The 19,822-nt window shown below is 52.3% G+C and overlaps 1 protein-coding gene and 1 pseudogene across 1 annotated transcript; both read left to right on the forward strand.

Annotated features, from left to right (window-relative positions):
- Nucleotides 1-4,441: 4,441 nt before the first annotated feature.
- LOC148052685 (feather keratin Cos2-3 pseudogene) lies at nt 4,442-4,744 on the forward strand (annotated as a pseudogene).
- Nucleotides 4,745-13,414: 8,670 nt separating this feature from the next.
- LOC104015338 (olfactory receptor 6F1) lies at nt 13,415-14,473 on the forward strand. Its single transcript, XM_009468063.2, is given in 1 exon segment — nt 13,415-14,473. A coding segment is annotated over 1 exon segment (1,038 nt). The 5' UTR covers nt 13,415-13,435.
- Nucleotides 14,474-19,822: the final 5,349 nt, after the last annotated feature.

Raw genomic sequence — 19,822 nt, forward strand, 5'->3', positions numbered from 1 at the left:
GAAAGATCATCTTGTCCAACCCACCTGCCATAGGCAGGGACATCCATCACTGCATCAGGATGCTCAAAGCTCCATCCAACCTGACCTTGAACACTTCTAATGATGAGGCATCCACAACTTCTCTGGGAAACATTTTCAGTGTCTCACCAGCCTCATTCTATAAAACGTCTTGCTTATATCTCATCTAAATCTACCCTGCTTTAGTTTAAAACCATTGTCCCTTGTCCTGCCACTACAGGCCCTGGTAAAAAGTCTCTCTCCATCTTTCTTAGAAGCCCTGTATACTGCAAGGCCGCAAGAAGGTCTCTGCAGGGGCTTCTTTTCCCCAGGCTAAACAGCGCCAACTCTCTCAGCCTTTCTTCACAGGAGAGGTGTTCCAGTCCTCTGATCACTTCATGGCCCTCCTCTGGACTCAGTCTAATGGACTCTGCTGACTCTTCCCACAGTCAGTGAAGAGACATCAGCTCACACACAGGACTTATCCCATCCCAAAGCAGATGTGCACAGTAAACGGGACAAATCATCTTTCTGGAGACACTGATCCTGCAATTGACCACTTGTGGCCTCTGAGCTCCCCAGCTAGCATAAGCTCACAGCAGGGCCTGCATAGCTGCTCACGTGTTCATGGCTTCATCATGCCATCAGAAGTGAATCCACAGGCTGTCCGACCAGCCCCTACAAGCACCTCCATCCCATGCCTAAACCCCATATCCCTGTCCAGGCTGCTCTAGGACAGATGGATGGCAGGCAGAGGACTTCTGTGCCAGCAAATGAGCTCAACCTGGGCACATCACTCTCATCAGCTGCATCTCCCCCTCACACCAGGTGCAGATCAGTTTTCTCTCAACCACACTGAACCCTTGGACACAGGACTTGCAGAAGATGACTCTCTCAATTCCAAAACATGTGCGGTAGCCGTGGACAGCGTAGACCGCCTCTCTTGGGGTGTGAGTCTTCTCAACTAACTCTAGATGCCTAGAGGTCCAGATGGGTGTGCCTGTGTGTGTGTGTGTGTGTTGTTTAAGCCAGCTGTCCAGTTTATCTTGCGAGGTCAACAGAAGAAAAATAGGTGCTTGTGCAGTGCCTCAGTTGTGTGAGGCAGCATCTTTTGAACAGGCTGAACTGAGGCTTGACAGCACCTATTTCTCTCCACTGACAATCAGTGGAGCAAAGATGAGTAGGTCACCTGGAGACACCTGCTCTGGAGGCAGAGGAGATCAATTTCCCCCTACTGAAGTCTTGTCTGACTTTGCACTTAGATCTTTACTTAGATCTTCACTTCAATGAGGCCTGAAGACATAGGCCTTAACTGCGGTTAGAGGCTCAGAAATGAGGTAGGTGAATCCCTTACCTTACTCTCTCTGTAGTCTTGTGTCCATGGTTGCCTTTAGTTCTCTCCCACCCTGGAGGTTTCAAGACCATGTCAGTATCCAGCACCAAATACTTGACACTTCCAGTCTCTTGGGACGTGGCTATTTCAGACATCCTCTGCATGTCAGCAAATGGCTACACAGAGAGCACTGGGTTCCTGACAAGGTCCATATACCACAGCTGCAGGCAGGAGGCAAACACCCAGCCTGACAGCCACTTGAGCGCATTGCATTGCTGTTCTTTAATTGGCCTGTGTGAAGAGAGAGCATTATCTGCCTGCGACAATTCCATGAGATCCCCCAGAGATCAAACTCCCTGTGGCACACAGAGGGAAAACAGAAAACCATCTCCTCAGTGCGGCCAGTTTGAACTTCAGTGTGGTAATGAGGTGGGTGTGGGGATGATTTCGTGCTAATGATGCTGGTGACTCTCTGATGTATGCTCTCACTGTATGGAGCTAATCTGCAGAGACTTTACACTGTGTGTGCACACAAAGCTCCCCTTTGTGGAAGTACAGCGGTGGCCATGAGGGGGAAAGAAAATCGGGAGCACAAGCTGTCAATACCTACCAGGTGGATGGAGAGGAAACAGGTTCAGGCAATTGTGTACAGGCTGAAGTGAGTCGGCAAGCTGAGAGCTGCTCATCCGCACTTCTCCTGACATCACTGCATCCAGAGCTCCTCCAACAAATCAGCCTCTTCCCAACGTTCTCCCTCAGCCAAGGGGACCATGGCTTCATCTGGAGGATGGTGCATGAAGAGAGGTCATTTAGACCATTTCCATTGGCTGAGCTGGTGAGTGAAGCCTGCCCAAGACATAAAGCATAGACTTCTAACGCCTAGCATGGTTAAGGAGAGCTGGATTTAGGGGGATTTCTCTGCTCTTTAGCCACATGAGATTTCTGGTATGGAAATTCCTAAGGAGAAAGAAAGGAGAGAAAGGGGTGCCCTGGGAAGTGATGCAACCACGGTCCCTGGAAGTATTCAAAAAACATGTGGATGTGGTGCTTAGGGACATGGTTTAGAGGTGGACCTGGCAGTTAGGTTAACAGGCTGGACTCGATGATCTCCGAGGTCCTTTCCAACCTTAACGATTCTATGATTCTATGATTCTAAGTTGGACCTGAGCCCAGGCAGACGAACAATCAGGAGGGCAGATGTGCTAAAAAACTTTTCAAAATGCGCACAGCTCTTCTTGGAAAAAAGGTCTCTTTGGGACACCCCTGTGGGACATCAGCAGGCGTTGGGGGATGCGGTCTCAAATCCAATGTCCCTTCCCTCCCAGGGGCGGTTGCTGGGCACTCGGACCTAGATTGCAATGCAGGGCATGAAGGGCCTTGTGGGCTGAAGTCCAAGGCAGGCATCAGCTCTTTGGCTTTCCTGTGCAAGCCACAGGGTCTGGCCTTCCATTCACAGCACAGCCACATCAGGCTTCATGTTCCTTTCATTCGGGACCTGTTTGGTCCAAGAGCTCAGCCCCTGCCTGACACAGCACCAGGCCAATGAACCATACAAGTACATTTGGCATTGATATGGACATGAGAGGGGGCTGTGTTCCAACCCAGACACCACCGACACTGCACTGCAAACAGATCCACTCAGGGATGACCAGCACATGGTCAGCAGGATTCCTCAGGAGTGTGAGCTTTGGAGGAGCAGGAAAAGGAGGTGTCAGGAGGCAGGGGCTGCATTTCAGTGCCTCTTCTCTGGACGGATCTCTAGCAGGCTGGTGCCACCACCATTCAGCTGCACTCAGGTTTCTTCTGACCCTGGCAACCTGCTGCTCTGTGGCGATCATAAACAGAGCAGTGGAGAGTGTTCCTGCCATGAAAAGCACATTCCCTCATGATGAGGGACACATAAGGTCACACACGCTCATGCACATCGGTGTGGAATCATGCACAAATTTGTTCTCCGACGCACGTTCACACAAATCTGGCTGCACACAAGTGCACACAGGACAGGAACACATGTAGGATCACAAGCAACTGTGGACTCTGCTGAGGACTGCCAGGGACAACCATGGCAGGACTAGAGCATTGCGGGGAATGCAGGCCCCAGGCATGCCCATGGCATTGCTTGTGTGCTCACAGACTGCACAGAAAGGGCACGAGTCAAAACAAGCCAGAAATTTTTCCTAAGGGCAGTGTTGGGCAGGATGGGGTCAAAACCTGGCAGCACAATGCACACACCTGGGGAGGCAACAACAAGTGATCATCATGAGCAGAGGAGGGAGGGAAAGAGATGGACGTGGCATGTCCTCATGCCTGGCAGCTCTTGGACATCCAGCTGAGGGCTCCTGGAGCCTCTTCCTTGAGAACACCACTTCAAACTGCCCCACCAGAGTCACCCAGGCTGAGGTCACTTGTCACTTGCCTGCCCTGAACCTGTCCAGCACTTGAGCTGAGTCGTCTGCCAGCACTGCTGCATTCCTGCCCGAGAAATCCTGGGGCCTTTCATCCCTGTACTCAGAAGAAGCCTTCATTGGGGAATGGGCATGGCCCAAATCTGGAAATGAAAAGGCAGCAGTGCTGGAAACCAAAGCGCAGCCCATATCATTAACTGCGATGCTTTGCATTGAAGAGGAGCTTGTCAGAAAATTGTTACCTCTGCAAAGGGTGCCTCTGCTCCTGCGGCAATGGAGGGCAGATATAAAAGCCAGCCCAAGTCTCTGCTCTCTCATCCACTTCTCCTGCCTCCTTCTTCTTGGGAACCAGGTGAGTCTGAAGTCCCTTCCCTTCCTCTTCCAAAGTGAGATCTCTCCTCGATGGACATCTCAGGTGATATTGTCTTTGTCCTGGGCTGGGCCGTGGAGCTCCTTGTCATGGCAGAGGGTTGTGGGGAGAAGGTGTGCTAGAGAGAGGCTGGGATGTGGCTGAGGGGGCTTTTGGTTGAAGAACTAGCAGACAGTCAGCCTGGGTTAGGCTGTTCTTTGTAGGAAAATGAAGACCGTGTGTCTCCTGGCACAGTTTCTAGCTCACCATCAGTAGTGGCCTCGGCTGCTCCTCACCCACGCCTGTGCTCTGCTTCTTCCTTGTCCTCTTGCCCAGGTGCACCTGCAACCCAGAGACATGTCCTGCTACAACCCGTGCCTGCCATGCCGGCCCTGTGGCCCGACCCCGCTGGCCAACAGCTGCAATGAGCCCTGTGTCAGGCAGTGCCAGAACTCCACCGTCGTCATTGAGCCTCCTGCTGTGGTGGTGACCCTGCCCGGACCCATCCTCAGCTCCTTCCCACAGAACACCGTTGTGGGATCCTCCACCTCCGCTGCTGTTGGCAGCATCCTCAACTCTCAGGGAGTGCCCATCACCTCTGGGTGCTGTGACCTCTCTGGCATTTCCAGTCGCTACTATGGCAGAAGGTGCCTCCCCTGAAAAAGATGCTGGGAAAGCCTCAGGGAGACGCCTCAAGGAACTCAGAACATGGTGCTGGGCAGAAGACTGAGGTTTTGGATGTGTTTTAAGAATAGCTGAATGGCTTTGCCTTTCTCTCCCTTTTCTTTGTTTGCTTCGGTTCCCCTTGGCAGCAAGGTGCCATCAAGGCCAGCCTGGTGGGGACCATCTGTCTCCTCTCCCTCTATGGGGCAGGCAGACAGACAGACATCATGCAGGAACTTCTGCACAGCAAAGGGCCTCAGACTCTCAGCTGCCCCTGGGACTCTCTGCACTGGCAGCCCCCACTTGAAGTTTTCCTCTTTTGACTCATTAAAGTTCTGCTGCATTCAAGCCTGGCCTCCATGTGCTCCTTCCCTCTCTGGACACTCCCCAAGCTGCCAGGGGAGAAGGGTGCTGGTCAGGGGTGGAAGGGGGTGAGGGCACAAGGAGACCCTTCTCCATTCACAGAGGCATGGGAGGTTTTCACACCCTGCAGCGGCTTCCTCTTTTGGGCACCATGCCTTGGAGCTGAGGAAGTCACCCCTGGCTGCTCTGCTGCCAGTGAGCATCAGGCCTTGCCTTGCCGTGTCTCTGCCCACAAATGCCCAGAAAGGCAGGAGGCCCTGAGGGGTCAGCAGCGCCATGAGCTCTTGAGGAAGGGCGTTCCTCTTGCTATGGCTGGAGCTGCACTGGGGTGGCAGGGAGGGGTTTGTGGGGCTCTGGGAGATGATTTGCTTGGCAGAATGGCAAAAGTGGTATAGCAGGGAAGAGCCTTTGGGATGGCCCATAGCTGCTACTCCTCCTTCATTTCCCCTCCACCACCCAATCTAGGGGCCATGGCCAGCAGGCATGGGCGGGAGTAGCAGGGAAAAGTCGCCCATGCTGCTGAATGTCTTGAGGCTGGAAATTGGAGCTAAGCATGTTGCAGCTGAGGGCTGTCAGCACAGAAATGGGGGCAGTGAAAGGGTGTACTTCTGAGGGAGAGCAAATTGCTCTGATACAGAGCATGTAGGAGAATGTGAAGATCAACAGGGATGAGGGTGCTGGGTGCACTTCCCAAGAGAGCTGCAGGCAGTTGCAGAGCTCTGGACGGCTTCCTTGGTCCCCCCAGAGAGTTTGTGCTCAGGAATTGGCTGCCATTCTGCGGGGAGACGATTCTTTTACTGTAAATCTCATCCCTTCTGATCATTGGAAATGTCTCTTGGCAACCACTTCAGTCTCATATCCTATTTCCTGCATGAAAATTCAGAAGTCTTGACAAAACTGTACAAGTGGAAGAACGGAAATGCCCACAACTATGTCCTCCATCAAGAGGAAATTATGGCTCGTGAAGCACATGTCAGGATGGCTGAAGGCCAGAAGCTTTATAACGGCATTTCACTTGCATGTCTGAAATCCTTTTTCCCTCATCATGTTATCAATAATCATTGTCAGCATCAGCACAGTTGGACTTCCTAACCCTACTGCACTAAACCTTGTCATAAGCAGAAGGTTCCTCAGGTCCTTTGCAATGATGATACCATCTGCAGTTGTCCTTGTAGAAGAGGGAGGGATGGCATTTCTTCTGACAGACAAGTAAGCCCTTTGGCCAAAGCACTGCCAGAGCTCTGCTTCTGGCTCTTAGCGTGACCTCTCGGTTGGCTGCACAACCAAGGAGGTCTTGGAAAGGTAGGAAGAAGGCACAGGATCCATGCAGGTTTTATACTTCAAAGTAAGGGCATTGTAGCCAGAGGTTATGCTTTTTTAATGGTGATTTAAATCATGCTGTGGCTCTGCTTTGCGGAAGGCAGGCACTGAGCTGTCTCAGCCTGTGCTTCCCATTTCACTGCTGTGGCCTCTTTCTATGGCCCATTCACCTACATGGGAGCCCCCGTCGAAAGGGTCACTACGCAGAGCAGTGGCTACTCTTTCCATTGTTCTCACTCCCCTACTGAATCCCTTGAATCACACCCGAAGAAACAAGGATGCGAAAGCTGCTCTCAGCAGGTTCAAGAGCTGGTGTTTGTTCACATGAAGGAAACAACTGGCAGGGTGCCGTCACCCTAACCCGAAGATCACAGTACATCAAGGAGTTAGTGACCCATGTAAAAGAGAACCTGAGGAGGCCCTGGCCTCTGCTGTGCCGAGCTTGGCCTTCAGGCCCATGGTGTGCTGCACAGACCTCTTGGCCAGAAGACAAACTCAGCCAGTGGATTGTAACCCATGAACCTGTAGGCAGCTTCTGCTTGGTGCTAGTGATGACCTTACTTGTGTGTCCTTGCCTGTGTCTAAAGTGCAGTAAGAGGTTCTCATGTGGACATTGTTTCTGTTTGACAGTAGGAATCCTAGAATACCCTGAGTTGGAAGGGACCCACAAGGATCATTGAGTCCAACTCCTGTCCCTGCATAGGACAACCCCAAAAATCAAACCATATGTCTGAGGGCATTGTCCAATTGCTTCTTGAATGTTGTCAGACTTGGCGCCATGACTACCTCCTGGGGGAGCTTCTTCCAAAGCTCCACTACCCTTTGGGTGAAGAACCTTTTCCTAATGTCCAACCTAAAACGCCCCTGGCATACCTTCCTGCCGTTACCTCGGATCCTGTCATTGGTCACCAGGGAGAAGAGATCAGTACCTGCCCCTCCTGATGAATAGAGCTGTTTTATTTTATGAAAAATCCTCTTAAAGCTTGACTGACCAAAACGGGACAACCTTTCTTGGGCAGGATCTGTGTGGCGTGCTGTGCCCTGATTGGAGCAGCCTTCCCCCCACCTTTCCCTTCTTCCCGGGCTCAGCTTCACTCCTGACTTCTCTACCTGCTCCCCGCGAGTGGCACAGAGGGATGGGTAGTGGGGACTGCGGGCAGTTCATAACACGTTTTCTCTGCTGCTCCTTCCTCCTCATGCTCTTCCCCTGCTTCAGCATGGGATCCTTCCCACAAGCAGCAGTTCTTCACTAACTGCTCCAGCATGGGTCTTTTCCACGGGCTGCAGTCCTTCAGGAAAGGACTGCTCCAGTGCGGGTCCGTCATGGGCCACAGGTCCTGCTAGAAAACCTGCTCCAGCATGGGTTCCTTTCTGTGGGCCACAGTTTCTGTCAGGAGCCTGCTCTAGTGTGGGTTCTCCACGGGCCGCAGCTTCCTTCAGGGCATCTCCACCTGCTGCGGCATGAGGTCCTCCACGGGCTTCAGGGTGGGTGGCTGCTCCATTGTGGACCTCCTCCCCCTCCTTCTTCACTGACCTTGCTGTCTGCATAGTTGTTTCTCTCATGTTTTCTCACTCCACTCTTGCAGCTGCTTCACACCGCTTTTTACGCTTTCTTAAATATGTTATCACAGAGGCACTACCAATGTTGCTGATTGGCTCAGCATTGGCCAGCAGCGGGTCCATCTTTGAGCCGACTGGAACTGTCTCTGTCTGACATGGGGGAAGCTTCTGGTGTCTTCTCACAGAAACCATCCCTGCAGCCCTTTCACTACCAAAACCTTGCCAAGTCAACCAAATACACGTCGTTACTCTTGTAATATTATGTGCTGAAACAGTTTTGCATATAGGAACCTTGGCTGCAAGGGAAACTCAGCCAGCTCAAGGTGACAGAGGAGGCTGCAGGCAGGCAGCTCCCTCTCGCTACAGGCAATTACACCACCTGCACCTGCATGCAAAACACAAGAGGGAAAAAGGCCAGCACATCCATTAAAACTGGGGAAAAAATAAAAAGAGTGCATGAACATTCACAGGGTAGCCAAACCATTTTTTCAGCTGCTCTGTAAATTCATGTTGCTTCTGCATTTCCCTGCCTTTTGAAGAGGGGGTATGTACCTTAAAGTGAGTCTAGTGACAGGTTCACTACAGCCTCACTTCTGATGTCCCAGCCTCAGCGTCTGTAGCCTGAGGGGAGGCTGGCTTGTCCCAGACATACAGCCTTCTGCTGCCACATGAGTTTGTCACTGTGGCACCACTCCCTTTGCAAGGACACGGGCTGCTCCCAGACCCGTGAGGAGATGAGGAAGGTCAGGGAGGAGTTTTTTTCTTTTCCTTGTAATATGGGAATTCTTTGGGGGGCTGCAGCAATGGGGATGTTCTCTAGTTTTTTTATTATCCTTCACACACAGACGTGAGATGCAGAGAGGCTCAACGTCTGGAAAGGCCATGACAGCTTTGACTCCGCTGGGCTTTCTCTGCCTTACAGTGAGAAAACAGCTGACTGAAGCACTGCCAAACCCTTGAGCTTACAAAAGCTGATGGGGCTGGCCAGTGATGGATTCATTGCCTTAACTGCAGGGTCTGAAGGAATTGCCTAGAGCCGTCTAGAGGGGCTGAGAGCTGGTGTTGGGAGTCCTGGTTCTTAGTGGGGTGTGTGCATGATCGCGCTCCTGTACGTGTTCATCTGGCTGTGCTCATGTGTGCATTCGCAAATACATGTGTCTGCTTGTGGTAATATGCATGCAACGGCGGGTGTGCACAAATATTCTGTGTGTCTGTATGTGTGTGTGTTTGGGCAGTTGTGTCCATGAGTGTGTATGTGTTTAAGCACACGCACGTATCTTCATGCAGGAGATCATGAATGTGTATGACCGGTCTGCATATAGGTAATTTTGTGGGCATAGGTGTGTGTAGATGTGTGCTTTTGTGTGGGTACATCTGCATAGAGGAGCATGCGTGGCTATCTGTATGGAAATGCATGCGTGCAGGAGCACGCACATGTGTAGGCATGTGTGTTTGAATATCTGTGTATACCCGCTGTATGGGGGGTGGCTGTGCCTGCTGGTACGCACATGGGCTCCTTCAGAAATGTGCGTGCACACATCTCTTTGTAAGTGCACGTGCATGAGTTACTCTTTGGGTGCGTGTAAGCTTACGTGTGTGGTTGTGCCCATGTGTGTGAATTCTTGTGTGCACTGAAGGGGAAATTCAAACTGTGACTGCTCAGCAGTGGTAATTTGTGCCCAAGGAATGATCTGGCACAGAGGGGAAGGAGGCCCAACTGCAGAAGGGCTTAAAGTGGCTGGCAGCAAGAATGCCAGAGGCAGAAGGACTCCCAGTAAGGGAGTGCAGTTTCCCTTGGTGATGAGAGAAAAAACAGCCCCAGCACTGTCTTGTAGCAATCCTGGAGTGTGAATGCTCAGTGGCCACCTTTGGGCAGCAGAGATGGCGCTGGGGGACAGACCCAATGCCAGGCTGAGGTGCTGCATGCAACTGCTCACAGGATGGGTGCTGGTGCCAGTGATTTTAAGGAATAGGATCATGACACACCTTTGCAGACTCCTCGTAGAACTGCTTATGGTGGTAGGCCTCTGTCCAATACGGTGATCGTTTGGTGGGGTGTGAGTTTTTTTCATATTCAAGCAGAAGCATGTGTTTCATTTGCCTCAAGGGGGACAATACAAATTCCCCAACAGCACACATATCTGTGCGTGTGCATGCCTGTGAGTGTGCGTACCTACCCCTGTGTGCATACAGGTGTGCGTGTGTGTGCAGCCATGAGGGTACGCCAAAGGTCTTGCTAAAGTCCAGGTACACCACAGCCAGTGCCCCTCCCCTTCCCCACAGCGCCAGTCACCTCCTCATAGCAAGCAATGACGTTGGTCAGGCATGATTTGCCTTCAGCAAACCCATGTGAGCGGTTCCCAACCCCCTTCTTGCCTTTCATGAGTTTAGAGAGGGCTTCTGAGAGTATTTGCTCCATCTTCCTTCCAGGGACTGAGTAGAGACTGTCCCGTCAGCTCCTTGGACACCCCTGGGTGCATCCCAAGTGGTCCCACCAATTTGTCTATGTCCAAATGATAGTAAGAGCTCCTTAGTTCTTTCTTCTTCTACTGTGGGTGTTGCATCATTCCCAGAGAGTCTGCTGGGACGCTCAGGGATGTGGTAGGCCTGAGGAGAAGCCATAGCAGTAAAAACTGAGGAGGAACAGGCATTGAGTACATCAGCCTTTTCCCTATCAGTTGTCATCAGGTCCCCGTCCTCACTGAGCAATAAGCCCACATCTACTTAGCCTTCCAAGCACCTCCATCCCCTGGTTAAATCTCATACCCATGTCCAAGGTATTTGAGGACAGATGGATAGGAGGGAGAGGGTTTTTGTGGGGGGGAATGGGCTCAAGCTGGGCATGTTATGCTCATCAGCTGCATAGGCCCTTCACACCAAGTGCAGATCAGTCTCCCCTCAACCACATTGAAGTGTTGGACATGGGACTTGCAGAAGATGTCTCTGTCAAGCCCAACACCTGTGTGGTGGCCCTGGACAATGTAGACAGTCTCTCTGTGGGTGTGAATCTTCTCAACTAACTCAGGATGCCTAGAGGTTGAGACTTGTGCATGTGTGTGTGTGTTGTTTAAGCCAGCTGTCTTGTCTATCTTGAGGGTCAACAGAAGAAAACTAGGTGCTTGTAAGGCATGGATTGCCTGATGTGTATGAGACAGGGTGAACTGAGGCTTGACAGTGCCTGTTTCTCTCTGCTGATGATCAGTGGGGCAAAGATGAGTAACTACTTGGAGACACAGCTGCTCTGGAGACAGGGGAAATTAATTTCCCCCTACTCAAGTCTTGTCTGACTTTGTGCTTTACTTAGATCTTCACTTCAATGAGGCCTGAAGACATAGGCCTTAACTGCGGTTAGAGGCTCAGAAATGAGGTAGGTGAATCCCTTACCTTACTCTCTCTGTAGTCTTGTGTCCATGGTTGCCTTTAGTTCTCTCCCACCCTGGAGGTTTCAAGACCATGTCAGTATCCAGCACCAAATACTTGACACTTCCAGTCTCTTGGGACGTGGCTATTTCAGACATCCTCTGCATGTCAGCAAATGGCTACACAGAGAGCACTGGGTTGCTGTTCTTTGATTGGCCTGTGTGAAGAGAGAGCATCATCCATCTCCAACAAAGCCATTAGATCCCCCAGAGATCAAACTCCCTGTGGCACACAGAGGGGAATCAGAAAACCGTCTCCTCGGGTGGCCACTTTGAGCTCCAGTTTGTTAATGAGGTGGGTGTGGGGATGATTTCATGCTAACGATGCTGGTGACTCTCTGATGTATGCTCTCACTGTATGGAGCTAATCTGCAGAGACTTTACACTGTGTGTGCACACAAAGCTCCCCTTTGTGGAAGTACAGCGGTGGCCGTGAGGGGGAAAGAAAATCGGGAGCACAAGCTGTCAATACCTACCAGGTGGATGGAGAGGAAACAGGTTCAGGCAATTGTGTACAGGCTGAAGTGAGTTGGCAAGCTGAGAGCTGCTCATCTGCACTTCTCCTGACATCACTGCATCCAGAGCTCCTCCAACAAATCAGCCTCTTCCCAATGTTCTCCCTCAGCCAAGGGGACCATGGCTTCATCTGGAGGATGGTGCATGAAGAGATGTCATTTGGACCATTTCCATTGGCTGAGCTGGTGAGTGAAGCCTGCCCAAGACATAAAGCATAGACTTCTAACGCCTAGCATGGTTAAGGAGAGCTGGATTTAGGGGGATTTTTCTGCTCTTTAGCCACATGGGATTTCTGGCATGGAAATTCCTAAGGAGGAAGAAAGGAGAGAAAGGGTTCATTCAGACGGTGGTCCAGTTCTCTCTGTCTTAGACACCTACCTGAGGATGAGATCCGTTCTCCTCTAGAGAACTGATCAAGAATCCTCCCTTGTCTGCAGGGAGAGCATAGATTACACCCTGCATTTTGGCTGGCTTCTCAGCAGAGCTGCCCTGGGTGGGATTCAGGTCAGAGAGTTTTTCCTTCAGCCACTGAGGCATGGATATCTCTGCCCAAGTTGAGATGTCTGACTTATCCTTCTGACCTTCTCGCTAGGCTCCTGCCTTAGACCTCAGAGACAACCTGGCACTTCCAGAGGGCTGTTAGCCATGTACATAAGGGAAGATGAGCCATGTCTCCCCAGTGCCTTTTCTCTGTCCATTGAGAAAGAAGGAGGGTAAGCTGAGGAGCTGAGATAGGAGAATTTCATTGTAGGTCTTTCAACTTGGTCAGCAGAAATCCTTCCCCTGACTCTGAGATGGCAAAATTACAAAGAGGTGAACCCTACCCCTAGGAGCTATGCTGAGAAGCAGATGTCAGTGGCGTAATGCAGGTGTTTCCAAAAGCTTCCTGTGCTGGGACTTGGAAGAAAGCAAATATACAAGACCACGAGTCCTTGAGCAATGACTGTCAGACTAGCCTGCTGTCCTGTGCCACTGCCATTTCAGTCAGAAGCCCTTGTATTGAACTGACCTAGAAGAGGTGAGAAAATCTCTTCCAGTGCCACGTTATCATGACAGTTTTCCAATCCCTCAGTCTCATTTGCTGAAATCACAACTCCATAACTCCTTCCCTGAAGAGTGCAGGTATGTTATTCCCTTCCTCATTGCAAAAGCCTTTCACGTAGCTGGAGACCCTCAGCCTGCTGTCCATAGTTTCCTAAATGGGATTTTCATCTCACAGAAGTGATTGCAGTCACCAGGTTCTAAAGGAGATGCCTGCGCTTGATCTGATAAATAATTCACCACATTCATTTGATGGTGTAGGCCTGACCTTCAGGGTCAGATCCAGCTGTCCAAACATGTTTCTGCAGCAAAGCATTTCCATGACAATTTTAACTTAGGGTAGATGCTCTTTTCCCATGCACTGCACCAACTACTTTCTCACTGATGATGGCTTTGTTTCACTTCTAGTAGCACCTGAAGGACCAGCACAGGCAAGCAAACTCTCACAGAAACTTTCCTGCCTTTGCAGATGAACCTCAACACTTGGGGGCACACTGCAAATGGGACAAGAGTGGAGGAATTAATCCTTCTTGGCTTCCCAGGCACGTGGCATTTCTGAGTCTCCCTGGTGGTGGTATTTGCACAGACGTACTCCCTGACAGTAACAGGCAATGCATCCATCATAGCCCTTGTGCTGACGAACAGGAACCTCCGTACCCCAATGTACTTTTTCCTCTCTAATCTCTCCTTTCTGGAGATCTGGTACACTACGGGTGTTGTTCCCAAAGCCATAGGAGTCATGCTGGGGACTAGCCAGACCATTTCCTTCAGTGTCTGCATCCTCGAGTTGTTCTTTCTTGTCTCCCTAGGCTCCACTGAGTGTTTTCTCCTGTCTGTCATGGCCTATGACCGCTACTTAGCCATATGCTGCCCCTTGACATACAGCTCCCTCATGAGCAGTGTCCTCTCTGCTCGGCTGGCACTCAGCTCCTGGCTGGAAGGTTTTCTGGCCGTCTCACTGCTGGCGTTTCTGACATCCAGGCTGACGTTCTGTGGGCCAGTTGTCATCAATCATTTCCTCTGTGATATAGATTCCTGCCTTGCCCTCTCCTGCAGTGACACGTGGCCCATGGAGCTGGCAACATTCCTAGTCTCCATAATTGTTGTGGTGGCCTCCTGTGTGTTCACCCTGGTCTCCTATGTATACATCATCTCTTCCGTTCTGAGAATCCAGTCAGCCCATGGCCGGAAAAAGGCCTTTTCCACTTGCTCTGCCCATCTCAGTGTCGTCACCATCTGGTATGGCTCCACCATGTTCCTGTACGTCAAGCCATCGGCCCGGAACTCCCTGGATCGGAACAAACTCCTGAGTACCTTGAACACAGTTGTAACTCCTTTGTGGAACCCCTTCATTTACACACTCAGGACCAAAGAAGTGAAGCAAGCTCTTGGGCGGGCTTTCCAGAAAAAGGGAAGTGGCTTTTCAAGGGGCCTCAGTGGGACCAAACAGATGCATCCCCTCCCTCCCACAGCTTCTGCCTTGCAGAAGTTCCTCACCAGAGTGTAAGTGCACCTGGGCATCCCAGGTAGGGAGAAGCCACCAGTTCCCCAGGCAGCTCATTTCACTCACCTCACAGCCATCTTAGGCTGGGCTGAGCCTCGATTCTAAAGCTCCCACCTCCCTCTGTTCACTCCTGGGGAAATTCAGAATGCCTCACAGTGCTCTAAAGACCATCGCTTGGAAAGGGTCACAAACCCCATCCAGAAATGTTCTCCAGCAGAACACTGGAGGAGTGGTCCTCCCACAGGTTTGTATTCCAGCTTCCTAAGTGCTTCACTTTGTCAAGGATTCACCTGACTCCCCCAAAGAAGACCTAGCAGCTGGCTCATTGCTTTAGGAAATGGGCGTGTATTTCTCCATTGAGTCTGATATTTTCTGCATGTATTTATGCCCCATTCTTGCAGGAGTTTCATCAACTCATGCTCTGGTTCAAGATAAAATTTGGCAATGTCTGGCATCTCGACTTATAGCCATTTTTCCTAGCATAAGAGTGACAACGAAGTTTGCACTCCCCTTCCCTCGATCCACTAGCTGAATGTACTTTTTAATTTTTAATTAAAAATCTGAAAATCGCTATGCTTCACACTAGATGCATCAGGGCATTTCCACATCGAAATCCCCACATCAGTTTTTAACAGTCCATCGTTCCACCAATTCTGGGCTTTGTTGTGGAAACACTTCAATGTAATTGGCAAAGTCCCCAAACTGCAGAGATATGAAATGCTGGCTGGGGAGCAAGTCTCTCTTTACACTCATTGGAAGGACATCAGCACTTCCAAAGGGCACTTGCTTTTCCCCTTCCCATTTTCATTTCAGAACAGATGAATCATGTTCTCCAAGCTCTTCTTTCTGCACACTGACAGTGAAGGGAGCCCATGTGACCACTTCCTAAGGAGGAGGCATCAACATGGCAGATAGATACACTTCTATGAGCAGTGTGGGATTGATGTCACCTGAGTGTAGAGCTCTCCAAGTGAGATGACTGAGTCCACACTGAACATCTACTCCTCCCTTCTGGAAGCAGTGGTGCTCCTGGAGGTGATTCGCCAACCTCCTGCATCCACCTGTGCTGGCCACTTGGCTCGTAGACCTGCAGGCAGGCCCAGGCACCAGTGCCCAAGGACAGGCTGAAGCCCACCCTTGTCACCTGTCTCAGTGGCATGTGGGAAAATCCCTGCGCCAGCCCACTGAGGCTGGACAAAGAGCCTGAGCTTAGATCTGTCCTCTGGCAGTCATCACTGCTTGTCATTCCCTGCTTGTGGGGAAGAACTGTGTCTGTGGAGTGTTGAAGCCCTCTGCAGCTCTGGAGAGCAACCCAAAGCAGGAACTGAAACATCCAAGGGACCTGAGACACAGCGGAGTGCAGGACACTGAGGGCTGCCGTCAATTCCCCATCAACGCTGCCTAGAGCCCTCTGAGCTAACTAGGGGCATGCAAAGCCTCCAAGAGGGCTGGCAGAGCAGAGCCACATCACTGGGGAGAGGCAGGCCATCCTGGAGGAGCAGTGGGGCAACAACCAAGTACCCTAGGCTTTCTCAGGGGAAGTGGATGATGCTTCATGAGCAACAGAGTCTAATTCATAGGGTGGGATCCACCCTCCAGCTGAGCCCACATGCAGTGCTGGGGTGGGATTGCCAGAGAAGAGGTCCCCACAACCAGGAAACAAGATCACAGAGATATGATTACCACCTGTTGGACAGACAAACTGGCATGGACTCAGGGCTATAGGGTTTCCTTGCAGCTGAGCACTGGTGATTTCCCTGAGAACGAGATAGGAAGAAGAGTGGGACCACTCTCTGGCAGTGGATGAATGCGGGAAGGGTTTGAGCAGAGAATCTTGTCCAGCATCTGGCTGATGGCTCTTTTTCACTTGCTGACACCCAGATGCAGGGCAAGGAAGGGCTCCTCCCTTCTTGGGCTGCTTCGGCCACCTGGCAAAACCATAAGAGCAGTTGTGCCTCCTGCCACAAGCTTTGTTCTCCAGCTGTGGCCAGCAGTGGAGGCAGAGGGAAAGGGAAGAAGCAAACAAGCTGATAGGTCACTTGCCCTGAGTACTCACTCCAGTGTCCCAGCTCTTTTAAGCAGAGGGCATTTACAAGCCTGGCTTGGCTTGTTTAGGGTGCAGCCACCAAGTCAGCTTTCTTGGACTCTTTTCATCATCACAGACCCTGGATGTAGGCGCAGCTGTAAAAGTCACGCTGGCACGTGCTTCAGAGCAGCAGAGGCTGGGGAGGCAGAGGCCCAGCCTCACCACAGCCCCCAGGTGCCACCGCTGGGCAGGCTGAGCTCAGAGCTACAGGCAAGCAGTGGCAGGGAGGGAACTGCTCCGCACAGCACCCCCACCTTTCTGCGCAGTGCTGCAAGCTGTGGGCACCAGTGTGGGCTCAGTGCACAGAAATAGGCAGCGCTGTCCTGGAGCTCGGCATCCCGCACTTGCAGAAGCACCTGGGAGGTCTCCACAGACAGCACAGAGGAGAACCTCCCTGAATCCACCCGAGGGTTCCGTTTGTCCACCCGCAGCAGCATCTGAGGGGAGTGGGTCTGGTGCTGCTGATACCAGAAGATGTAGGGGTTGGTGTCTCTGGTGGAGAAATTGCAGTGCAGAGTTGCCTTGTGTCCCACCTGGATGGTCATTGCTGGTGGGAACTGGAGCACAGAGTCCTTTTGGCCATGACCTGTAAAGCCAGAAAGGGCTTTCAGCATTGCTTGCCTGTCTACCTGTCCGTCTACCACTTCATCAGCTTTTCCTAGCCTCTGCCAGGCTGAGCTGTTTGTCCCTGCACATTTCTTGCTGCAGCTTCTTGCCACTCCTCACCCCCACATCATCCTGCTTTGCAGCCATTCCCACTGCTTTTTCAGGCCACTGATTCTCTCCCTATCTGCCTCTGAGCTATGGTAACTGCTCGTCTCTCCTTCGGCAGCAGAAGACAAGAGCGGTTCCTCTCCCACCTCTCACCATATCTTGTTGCTCTAACAGTTCCTTCATATGGCACACCGCATCCTCTGCCCTTGCCCTGCACTTGTATGGCATTTCAGCTCTTCTTGCATCCAGTTAGCCTTCTCTGTTTGTCCCCCAAGGTTTACGACCATCCCTACAGAGATTGGCAGCATTGTATCCAATACATCTAAGAGAGACGCTCCTCCTATATGCTGCATCGCTCCATTCCCTGGCATCTTTCCCTCTTTCAGGCTTCATCTCTATTAGCAGGACCTGCAGGAATGCTCAGGACCTGCAAACTGAAGGTGAGATCTCATTCCTCCTCTGATGCCCATTACTCCTGACATCTCCCAGATTCTTTCCCGTACCTGCCAGATCCCCCAGGGAGTCAGCACTCACGTCTGCCCGCTTCCCCACCACCAGCTGCGCAAACTCTTGCCTCATTCTCCCCAGCCTGACAGTTGCATCTCACCAAAGTCTGCCAGTGCCACCAGAGCTGCCAGGAAAATCAGGACCATGTCACGCTGTTCCTTCATGGGGTGCCCAGGGACCTGCCAGCAGGAGGGACCTGATGCTTGCAACTTCACCTCTTCTTCTGCCTCTGCCAGATCAAAGAGGCCTCCAAAGCACAGCCCAGAGGGTGGAGCAAACCCCTCTCCCTGCTGCTCCAGGCAGGCCTCTTTGCATCTGTGCCCCAGCCTCTACCACAAGAAGGTTCTCTAGAGAGACAACATATACATAGTTTAAGTACAGTCCATCAGAGGGACAGGCATCCCTCATGAACTTCTCCTGACACCAACCACCTAGCCAGCTGCACTGGCCTGCACCCAGCTCTGCAGGAGATGGAGAAGGCACCCCTGCACCCACCCATGCCCACCCTGTCCCTGGGACTGCCTGCATGGAGAGAGGAACAGGCATGCACTGAAGTGCCTGGACCCAGGTCTCGCACGCTCTCTCCCTTTGCCTCTGGCTGTAGAGGAGGCACCTGAAGAGAAACATCTCTGGAAAGAGCATCTGCTGCAGAAACCAGCTGCACAGGGACAGACACACTCCCACATTCTGGCAGGGGGAGGACACGGCAACACAGCTCCCTGTTGTACAGGCAGTCCCTCTGTGTCCCCTCACCTACCCCCATTACCCACAACCTCCAGCTGCTTGTCCCACCCTGGGCCCAGAACCCCACTACCTGGGCAAGCAAAAGGGCTACTGGATTTTAATGTCTTGTGCTGTCTGCTGCCTGGAGCAGGGCTCCTCTGCCACTTCTCACCCAGGGCCCTTTGCTCTCACAGCTGGCAGGGACTGCAGGGAGCAGGTTATTAGCACAGCAGCCCCCATTCACAGCCCCACTCCCACAAGGCCTTCAGGGTCCTGTGGTTCAGTCGAGGCCATGGCAGAAGGATGGTGGGCTGCCCTCTGCTCTCCAAGGACTGTAAACCTGCCAGCACTTCCCTTGCAATACAACTCCAGCTGCCACAATGGTCCCCAGCTGGGGCAGGGAAGAGGCCTGAGCCTTTCCTCTCTGCCTCTGAAGCCTGTGAACATGGACTTTCACAGCTGTCTCAGCTCCTACAGCCTCCCTGGGGCCACGCTGGGCCCAGGACCTCATGCCCAGAGGCCTCCTTCCAGCTCTCGCTCACCTCAGACCTTCAGCCCCGCAGGCCAACTTAGCACATCTCTTGGTGCCTCACTCCTGAGCTCTGACCTTGACTCGCACCTCTGCCTTGCAGCACGTGCCCAGCTCAAGCTTCTCTCCTGTCTCCTGCACTTCACTCCAACACCAAAGGCTCTCAGGCTGAGGTTAAGGGCAATCCTCTGCAACAAGCTCCATGTCCCGAACACTACCCGCTGTGGGATACACTTGAAGGTGCCTGTGACAATCAGTATCTCCTCCTCACGGTGGTGCCGAGGCAGAACTGCTGGCTCTGCAGGATGCCTGTCCAACACCAGCAGGAGCACCTTGGAAGTGGGCTGTGGAGCTGGAGGGTTCAGTTTGTAATTGTGTATCTGAGCCTGCTTACAAAGTTCTCAGCAAGAAACCACTTCTGGTGGTGGTTTCAAAGCAAGGGCTTGGATTAGTGCTGAATGGGTTGGGTGTTTGTGTCCTGCCAGGGCCTGGCTATGTGCGTGGGGTGAAAGAGATGCCCAGCCACTCATGGTGGAGCAGGTCCCTGCGGCAGGACCCAGAGCTGCCCAGCTGCCCGGGGGCAGGAGGAGCTCTGCTGCCTGCCTCCCTGTGCAGAGCAGAAAGGCGCTGCTCCTCGCCAGGAGCCAGCTTGGACGGCAGCTGCACTCGCTCCTGCCCGGGCACCGCCGGACACCGCCACCGCTCCGCTCGCGATTCCTGCCTGCCGCCACCGCCAGTGTGGCAGGGGATTTCTGTCTGCGTGCCGCTGGGAGTGCGGGCATTTCCTAATTGC

This window comes from Nipponia nippon, unplaced genomic scaffold, assembly GCF_047370975.1.
Source record: "Nipponia nippon isolate SJK-2023a ecotype South Korea unplaced genomic scaffold, ASM4737097v1 scaffold_45, whole genome shotgun sequence".
Taxonomy (NCBI): domain Eukaryota; kingdom Metazoa; phylum Chordata; class Aves; order Pelecaniformes; family Threskiornithidae; genus Nipponia; species Nipponia nippon.